Source organism: Camellia sinensis, chromosome 4 (assembly GCF_055761805.1).
Source record: "Camellia sinensis isolate YWXY chromosome 4, ASM5576180v1, whole genome shotgun sequence".
Lineage (NCBI taxonomy): Eukaryota > Viridiplantae > Streptophyta > Magnoliopsida > Ericales > Theaceae > Camellia > Camellia sinensis.
In genome coordinates, this window is record NC_138964.1 from 220,988,367 (window position 1) to 220,998,691 (window position 10,325).

The following is a 10,325-nucleotide window of genomic DNA, read 5'->3' on the forward strand; positions in this document are numbered from 1 at the left end:
CCAATGAATCGAAAAATCGAATCAAGTCGATCTCTTTGGATATATATATATATATTTAAAAAATTTATTTATTTTGACATTGTTCACTTTATTACTATATTATAATTGATTTAATTTGTATTGGTTATATTTAAGTTTGAGTTGGATTTAATTTATATTGACTTTTATTAAATAATATTTTACTTTTTGTGTTATGTTTAAATGTTAAATACTCATTTATTATTAATTAATTTACTTATTTTTAATATAGTAGACTCGTGATTCAATTTACATTGAGTTGAGTCAGATTGGTTTAGTACATAATTAGTTTGATTATGATTTTAAAAAATTAAAATCAGTCATAATTAAGTTGATACCAAATTTAGTATCACGCAGAAGCAAATAATGACATGAACAGAACACTCCTAATACTATTGAAAATTGATATTTACGCAACGTAATTTATAGCATTATTTTAAGACCCACCACCCAATTTTAACCATTTTGACACGATTCAATTTTTACCAACCAATGCACCACCAGACTCGGTCAAGCAAAACCACCACCCTCCGTCGTACTCCTCCACTCCATCAGGATCACCACACAAATTTACCAAAAACTTCTCTCTCTCTCTCTCTCTCACATGCATGCCCTCTCCTCCATGCATTCTGCCAACATCTCTACCACCCTGTATAAAACCCCTCCTACCACCACCATATTCCTCAATTCTTAGGTTCGCAGTAGTTCTCTAATCTCATTCATTAGAGAAATTACTGCTTTCCTCCAATTCACTACTACTATTTCATTACTTTCTGTATAACTTAAATCCAATCTCAACCAAAACAATGGCCCGCCAATTCGTTGTCCTCGCCCTCATCTTCGCCGCCGTCGTCAGCTCCGTCTCCGCCCGATCCCCCGCCGCAGCCCCCGCCACCTCCCCCGTCGCCGCCGCACCCACCACCGCAACTGTGGCCAACTCCACCTCCCCTGCTTCAGCCCCTGCTTCATCCCCGGTTGCCACCACCACCCCCTCCGCCGCCCCAACCCCCACCCCCACCGCCTCCACCCCCACCGCCTCCACCCCCGAATCCTCTTCTCCCACTCCCGTCGCCACAGAGGGCCCCGGGGCTGAAACCTCATCTCCACCAGCCCCCGCCAGCGAATCCAACTCACCCACCGCAGCCACTCCCGCCGCCGATGCTGCCCCAGCTGAGGCACCCGCAAGCGGCGCCGCCGCTTTGAAGGTTGCATCCGTCACCGCCGGTGTTGCCGCCGTTGCCGGTTTCTTCTTCTAAGCATTGAAAGAAAATCAAGAAAAACAAAAAAAGAGGGAAGAAGTGAGTGTTTTGATCTTTTTTTTTTGGGAGGGGGAGATGGATTGGAGGATGTGTTTAGTAGAGGAAGCCATTGTTGGTGGCGGTGACCTCTTTTGATGACAATCTTCTTGTATTCATGCATGGTTTGTAAAGCAAGCTAGCATGTAACTTTTTTAAGGGGTCACTTCAATGGGTTGAGATTGGTTTGCTCTTTGAGCTCAAATATTTATGTGTCACTAATATTATAAACGCACCTTTATCTCAATTCAAAATTTTTAGCTTATAATTCAGATTTATTCAAACTTCACGCAGATTTCATACTACACACAAATTAATCTCCACCATCCAATCAACCACCCAAAATTTTCTTGGTAGATAAATCTGGATTGCAGATTAATTCTTTATTTGTTATTTTGAGTAATGAAATAATGTTGGCATTCTAATAATTAAATGAGTCCTTCAATTCTTTAAAAATAGGATAAATTACAAACACACCTAAAGTTTACTTAAATTACAAATTATCTCCTATGATTTTAAAAATTACATTATGCTCTCTAAGATTTCTAATTTCATAACAAATAGGTTCTTTTATTAATAAATCATCAAGTTGATTAACAGTTTTTAATAATGTTAAAATTTTATTTCAATTAATAATTCAGATAATTTTATTATTGTATAAGTGAACAGTTAGAAATTTTACTTTTTCAATTAATTCTGTTAAATAAAAAATTCTGACATGAAGGTATTTGTAATTTTCCAAACCACATAGGACAATTCGTATTTTAAGTAAACTTCAGGGGTATATTTGTAATTTACCCTTAAAAATAAGAAGGGAAAATAATAATCCAGCGTAAGTTTCTAAAAATTATTTTAGATCAATGATTATAAATTTTAATAATTAAAATTATAATTTTTTATGTATCAGTAATTATTTTGAAAACATACCACTGGAATGTAATTTCTTCAAATAAAAACCAAGCTCTGTCTCTAGTCTAATTTCTAAGACCGACAAACTGGTCATCTATGCAAAAGAAAAAAATAAATTAATTAATTTGACATCAATAGTGATATGATCAATTTATATTTACATGAAAAAATTAACGATGTATTCTCGACAGCATATTTACCCTATATATTTTTTAAGATAAATATAATTTGATCAATTAATAATTAATGTGTATATGAATAATATGCTCCATGTGCTTCACAAACTAAATATTTTCAGTCAACCAAGATGAATCTAAAAGGGGAAATTATTATTCACTGGTGTCAGCAAAAACATAATATAAATTCATCGTAAAATTTATCAATTTAATTATTAAAATTTATAAACTTTGTCATGAATTTGTAATATGTTTTTCCTCACACCACTGTATGGTGTTATTTGTTAAATATAAAAATTAGAGTATATAGAATCTTTTTATTTTTAGTATTATGCATATAATTTGTGATTGTATCAATCACTGATTTGGTATTGTTTCATTATTTATATCATTTTTAAAATTGTATATACATGACATCTACCTCATTCAAAGATAAGTCAAATAATTCTTTTCATTTTTTTTTTATTTGCCCGAGAATGGGATGCTGGTGCACACCAAGCACCATGCACAGATGAAAAAAGAAAACATTGTCATCGTTTTTTTGCATAGCAGTTACTGTTGTACTAAATACACAGCAACACCGTGATGCTGCTGTGTACTTAGCACGACCGCAACTGCTGTGCAAGAAAACGACAACGTTTTTATCTTGGACCTAAGCCTTCACATGGCAAAAATTATTATAGTATACAACTTGAGTAATGCTGCACATGATTTGTTTGTATAAAATTAAAAATTAATACTCACATTTATATATTATATTTTTGTTTGAGAAAAAATATTTGTACAAAATGAATTACAAAACATCTAATAGTGTTGATTTTATTTACATATGATGTATCATTTATGCATGGGTAATACTATACAAATAATTTTTTTATACAATAATTTTATAAAGAATGATAAGGACCATTTATAATATCTCATTAGAAATCAAAAGGGCCATCGCTATGAGTCATAATTACATATATGTCATTGTTATATAATTTTTTATAACATTTTTAAATAAAAATTTTGTATGATTAGCATTTTCTTTATGCATTAGTGAAAAAATTAGTGTTGAGTTTCATTAAACTAATACAACGATAATACATAATATGACAAATAAAATTTGGTTCTTAAATATAATTTTCATAGTATTATTATTTTGATTAGACTAGTGCTACACTTACTATATTTATTTTACCATCACATGTGTGATTATTGTATTTGTTTAATGAGTCTCATTACTTATGTACATTAGCAATGCAATTGTGACAAAAAAATACTGCAGATGTAAAATTACTCTTGAGATTTGGATTATTATTGCATTAATAACCAACATAAAAAATAGATCTCATTAAACTAATGGTGGTGCTATATGTATTAATTAATGTACTAACTAGTGTACCAACACTAATTATGACATTATTATTGACTTCACTCATTAATCATAATACAAATATCAAAAATTTTTTAAATTATGTCACATCATCAATTGGTACATTAGATAATACATTAATTGGTACATATAGTATTATTTATATTGTCAAGGCCTGGGACATAGGAGTGTGCTCCCTTCATAGTCTCAAATTTAAAATTTTCTAGTTGTAAAGAATTTCTTAGCATGAGTCCATACAGGACTTTGTCCCAATTTTAATTAGAACCCACGCTAAGTAGACCGTGAGATTAATCTCCAAATTAATTGGTCCATTTGACTGGACACTAAGTTATTAAAAAAAAATTATAATGATACATGAAAGCAAATTAAAGTACATAAATATTTTACTGCATTATTATTTGGATTATTTGTTTATGATTGTCTTCCCATTTATGATGAAAACAGAAAACGTTGCTGTTTTCTTGCATAGTAGTTGCCGCTGTGCTTAATGCACAGCAGCATCCCCATTTTTTATTTGTCCAATCTAAAATGAGTCCAAATCCATGTAATTTTTAAGTAGACTGTGGACATGATTAGTTCTTAACAATCTAAAATGAGTCCAAACCATGTAAACAGAACATTTTAAAGTAAACTATGGACATGATTAGTTTTTAATAACATATACGATGTCCATGATCAATATCACACATAAGAATGTTTATTTATTTATTCATGGCATTTAAGTTAACGACCAGATTTGCCGCAATAGATTGAAGCATACACTTACCTATGGCCACAAAAGGGTCATTTCAATTCTTATATGTATGTTTCGAATACACATAAAATATGAAGACATCAAATGATAAATATGGTTGGGGTGAATTACACTAACCGTTTCTATAGTTTGGGACTTGTGTCATTTTGGTCTCTGACTTTTTAATTGTGACACATTTGATCCTGAATTTTGAATCTTACTTCAAATAAGGACAATTGAATATACCATTGTTTAATTTCAAGAACAAAATCGTCAATTTAATAAAATAAAACTAATTTAACAAAAATAAATGTCAAAAAAATATTTTTAATTTTTTAAAAATTATTTTTATCCGCCAATGATAAAATTATGTAAAATTGATAAACATTAATAAAAATTACATGATTAATTTTTAAAAATTAATTTTACACGATCATCATCCAAACACATAATAAAAATTAATTTGGTAAATAAATAAATAAATATCTAAAAAATTTATCAATTTTACATAATTTTATTTTTAGTGGGTAGAAATAATTTTAAAAAATTTAAAAATATTTGTTTGATATTTATTTTTGTCAAATTAGTTTATATTTTATCAAATTGACGATTTTACCCTTGAAAAATCTAATGATATCTTCAATTGTTTTAATTTGGAACAAGATTCAAAATTCATAGTCAAATGTGTCACAATTGAAAAGTTGAGGATCAAAATGACACAAGGCTCAAACCATAGGGACTATTAGTGTAATTTGCCCATATGGTTTTTATTTTTGAGAATTTTATTTATTATTTGGAGTATTGATAGGGATCATGAAAATGATCATAAATTTTTTTTCACATTTGGATTATACATATAACAAAACACCACACACTAATCAATAAATGAAAAATCTTTTTGATGTATTTCATGATATTTTTTTTATAATTCCTAATATTATTCTATTATTTATTTTTGGGTCGGTAACGAAAGTAGACAGAAATTCGTGGCTTGGTTAAGTTGGGCCCACTGGAAGGGGATTACCCATGATTAACGGGCCAAACTGTCTATCTTGGATCAAGCTTTTCCTATTTGGTGGCCTCTCATGACTAAAAAATTTGGGAGAATTACATATTAGTGATTTTTAAAAAAATTATTTATAAAAAATTAATTAATATTAATAATTAAAATTTTAAAAAAAATTAATAATTTTTTAAAATTTCCCTGAATAATATTTTTTTGCTAAAAATAAAAATAAAAATATTTCTCAAAGATGATGCCCCACACCCATAACAATCACATTCATGAAGAATACAAACTATCTATAAGGAATTTTTTTTTTTTTTGAATTAATTATCTAAAAATCCTATTTACAAATGTTATGATAACTCAGGTTCTATTTAAGATTTTTTGAACCAATATGTCCTATTTAGTAAAACTGAGAATGTTATTAGTTTTTTCTAATTTTTAAAACTAAAAATATTATCAATTTTGTATAGTAATATTCCAGATAATTGTTTTACTAATTGATAAAAAAAAAGTGTGAGATTAAACGTTTTTACCCTTCTACTTATTAGTTTGATTGAACTATCTAATAAAACCGACAACATTATCATTTTTTTCCAGTTTTAAAACTGAGAACATTATTAATTTTTATTTATTTATTTATTTATTTTTTTCAGTTTTGCATATCAATGTTCCATTATCATATACAAAATTTTCACTTTTTTACAAAAAAATATTTCAATTTTTTTAATTTTTTCAAAAAAAAAAAAAATTAGTTTTTTTCTTTTTTTTGCGCATAATTTTTTTAAAAAAGATTTCAATTTGAAAGTTGATATTTTAAAGTTTTGAAAATCAAAATAAATGTCAAATCATCATATTCCTTTATAAATAATCATAAATTATAAACAATAATTGTTTAAAGGGCAATTCCAACTATTAAAAATTTGACGGGGCTTAAAAGTTCAAAAAATCTTATAACTTAATGGAGCATAAATTTATAATTTAGACTTGTGTGTAAATGTTTTTTTTTTTTTTAATTTTAAGCAATAGGGGAAAAAAATTTGCAATCTCACTAAAAATGAAAAAATATATATGTGAGAGAGAGAGTAGCATGAATTATATGACAAAATCTGAACTTCTATTTTCATTAGCCAGAGAACATTGTCAACACTCTGACATAGTGTTTAAAAGCAAACACACTGGCGGGAAGCAGAAAGCATCTCACACCATTCTCTTACTAATTTTTTTTTTTTTATAATTTATTTTAATTAGCTAGGGTTGTTGTCCATTAACATATCATATTTGGTTAACAGCTAGAGCCTCTTTTGCAATTGAGTGCACCAGCAGTGGTGGTCATCGCACCCACAAATGAAGATGGTCTAGCACTCAAACTCGATGCCCTAGCATATGAGGAAGATGCACCTGCCCCCGATTGCCTGAAAAATGCTCCGTTCAACATTAGGTCTCCTTCCGACCTCCAGTTCCAGTTCTTATATTCACTCTCCGGTGTGTTCTCATATTTTGTCACCTGCATTAGGAGTGTGATCCATTCTGTAATTCGTTTTTGTGCAAGTAAATTTTTTTATATTTTTAAAAATATGCAGGGGGAGAGAGAGAAGAAAGAGGGCTTTGTGTATGTTATGTTATCTCTCTTACCTCTTTCTTGGTTCTGTCATCGGGTGCAAGGAATCTGTTGCCTTGGCTGTTGATTGTAGGAGCTGCACTACCACCAATGGCATACATTTCCCAGTGAGTGTAGTCATTGTTCACCACATGAAAGTATCCAAATCTACACCTGTAGATATTTGTCAAACACATGCAAGAGTTATAAACATTACACATCTATATGTTGTTCTCTATGCAAATGGATTCTATCTAGTTGAGCATCCAAGTTCATTTGAGTGATTTAAATCTTTCTATCGCGTAAGATTTACTTATTAGATTATTTATGCAATAAATAAATAAGTTGACTAGATATATTAGCAGGTACAATATCGGATCCCATTTATTTTTAAAAAATAAATGACAAAGACTATCTATGTATATGTGATTTGGATATGCGATTATTTATGTTAGTTGTTCTGATATTGGTATGCACATGTTCAGTTAAATTTTTTTAAATTAAATGTGATGTTATAACCATACAATTATTTTAATTTTTTTTATATAAACGTTCTAATCAACAACTCAACAAAATAAACGTTTTAAATCTTTCAAATCGGCTTGACAAAAGCCAATAAGACCTCTTCAATTGAATGCCTAATCAGAAAATATCTAATGTTTTGATTTATCATCAACTCAGTGTAGTCGTTTTTTTTTGATACAGTACAACGCTTTTTCTTTTTTTCAAAGCTATCCCGAAAAAGATTATTAACTGCTTGAAAAACTTTTATTTTTCTTTTAGTTGGCAAAACTATTAAACAAAAACATATATAATCAAAATTTTAAAAATAAAAAAATTGGGAAAAAATATATATTAAAGTGAACATGGATATTGAATAATTTACCTAGGCATCCTTTGCACGAGCCCCTCACCAAAATGATTAAAGGCTACGGTAACCTGCATATCCTTATCCTGTGTGTACGAATCACTGTGCCCCAACAGCATCACCTTATCATGATGCGTCATATAATTGTTCGAGATCGTTATAGCCGTTGATCCATGAATCGCATCAATCAATCCATCATGACAGTTGGACAACGAACAATGATCAACCCAAATATGACTCGACCCGAATATGGAAACTCCATCACCGTCTGATACGGTCCACCACCCAGAATGCTGTGGGGAGTCACGTATGTTAGCATTCCCTGCCTGCTTGCAATCATGAATGTTGATTCCATGTATGATTATGTTGGTGACATAATGGACGGTAATGCAGGGTCCGTTGGCGATGTGGACGCTCGCTCCTCGACCGTCGATTGTTTTGAACGAGTTCATGACGAGTTCTTGACTGAGTTTGATGACCATGTCTCGCTGGAAGATGATCCATAAGGGTTCGTTTTGAATTACGGCGTGGCGGAGAGTTCCGGGTTTTGGGTTTACTGGATTGTCGTCGGCTGAGTCGGTGACTACGTAGATTTTTCCGTTTCGGCCGCCAATTGCGTTTTTGCCGAACCCAATGGCGCAATCGGCTAACCGCTGCCGGTTCTGCTCCCAATTGGGGTCGCACCGCCAGCAGTCATCAATTGGGTTGCCGGTTCCGCAGGAGAGGTAAGCTAGGTTCCTCCTCGATGCATTGATGCGACTGCATCCAAAATAAAATTAAGATTACACATTTTTAGCCTACGTCTAAGAGTACATAAATTAGTTGTAGAAGTGAACACATAATACACAACATTTTTTTGTAAGATTTTATTTAAAAAACTTTTTAGTTTCCGTGCTTGTAGTACAATTATTTTAAGCTATAAAATAAAAACTATTTGCGTAGAATTGAAACATGTAAGTTGGGTTGGTGAGAAAATGATAATGACAAAAAAACAAAGCCTATGAAAGTTTTTTTTTTTCACTTTTTTCTTCTCTTTTATTTTTACGCTATATTTGGTTAAGAAATTTGAGAAGAAATTTAGAAAAAAAAAAGATAAAAGTTATATGAAATTATATGAAATGTAGGTATATTTTATTTACATTTTACCTGTCTTTTCCCTTTCCCTTTATAAATTCCTTTCCAAATCCCAAAACCAAACACAGTGTTAGGGAAAATAAAATTTAGTGTAAGTTTAGAAAGAAAAAAAAAAATTATACATAAGTGATGAACTTTATAAATATTAATAATTAAAATTCTAAATTTTTTCATATAAACAAATATTTTTTCAAAAATTCACTGAATTGTAATTTTTCTTTTACTTTTTCTCTACAAATTGCTACCCAAATTATTAATCCAAATACAATTGTAAAGTTTCACCATAGAAACACAAGAGGGTATAGGCTCCACTTCTTGTCTTATTGTAATTCTTGTTTTACTTTTTCTCTACAAATTGCTACTCAAATTATTAATCCAAACACAATTGTAAAGTTTCACAATAGAAACACAAGAGGGTATAGGCTCCACTTCTTGTCTTATTTTTATGTAGAGTAGTTACTTCACATCCAAATGCACTCCCACCTATACGATTTGATTAGAACTTCAAATTATGAAAATCTCAAACACGATTGTGCAGCTGAAGTGCATGTGTTGTGAGCAAAATAATTTCAAAATAAAAAAAATGTTAAGCATGTTTGTGCTTGTAATTAAAATGCGTGAAGAACAGATGAACATAAATTTGAGACAAAGAATTTCACTCCATATATTATATAGTTTAATATAATGCAAAGTAATAGTTACCTGTGTACTTCTTGTACAACAAGATCAGGGTCTTGAACTGGTGAGGAAGAAGCTAGGACAAGAAGAGATAGAAGAGAAGCGAGGAGAAGTAAAGAAAGAGCAAGACTTGCCATTTTCATTTCCTCTTTCAAGTTGGAAAAAGGTGGGTGAGTAGGGGTGGCTAGTGAGAGGGGTTTATAAAGGATTGGCGCCGAGATAAATGGCGTGATTAAAATTGTAACATGGTGGGGTCCCATTTGTCCAATTTGCATTGTAATTTCAGGAATAGATTAGCTTAGCTTTTCTTGTTTGAGTTCCCATTGGGTAGTTTAAACGGTTAAAAGTCAACCTCTAAGAAAATCAAACACAATTGGTGACTGTTTTGTTGCCTTATTTTTGTCTCTGTGAAATTTGTAAAAATGTTTTAGACTTCTAAATTATACTCAGAAGAGATGAATTGAAAAGTGAAAAAATAATTTATAAAAGACAAAAATAAACCAGAAATAATAGAATTCTTTGGTTTTTTA

The 10,325-nt window shown here is 30.7% G+C and overlaps 2 protein-coding genes across 2 annotated transcripts; one reads left to right on the forward strand and one right to left on the reverse strand.

Moving 5' to 3' along the window:
• The first annotated feature begins 824 nt into the window (after nucleotides 1-824).
• LOC114316302 (uncharacterized) lies at nucleotides 825-1,274 on the forward strand. The gene has a single exon (XM_028262973.2). The coding sequence runs from the start codon at nucleotides 825-827 to the stop codon at nucleotides 1,272-1,274; it is 450 nt and encodes a 149-aa protein (XP_028118774.2).
• Nucleotides 1,275-6,615: 5,341 nt separating this feature from the next.
• Nucleotides 6,616-10,024, reverse strand: LOC114316243 (pectate lyase). The gene is made up of 4 exons (XM_028262905.2): nucleotides 9,820-10,024; nucleotides 8,002-8,742; nucleotides 7,151-7,289; nucleotides 6,616-7,022 (listed from the first exon to the last, which is right to left on the reverse strand). The coding sequence occupies exons 1-4, from the start codon at nucleotides 9,936-9,938 to the stop codon at nucleotides 6,801-6,803; spliced, it is 1,221 nt and encodes a 406-aa protein (XP_028118706.2). The 5' UTR covers nucleotides 9,939-10,024; the 3' UTR covers nucleotides 6,616-6,800.
• Between the last annotated feature and the right edge of the window lie 301 nt (nucleotides 10,025-10,325).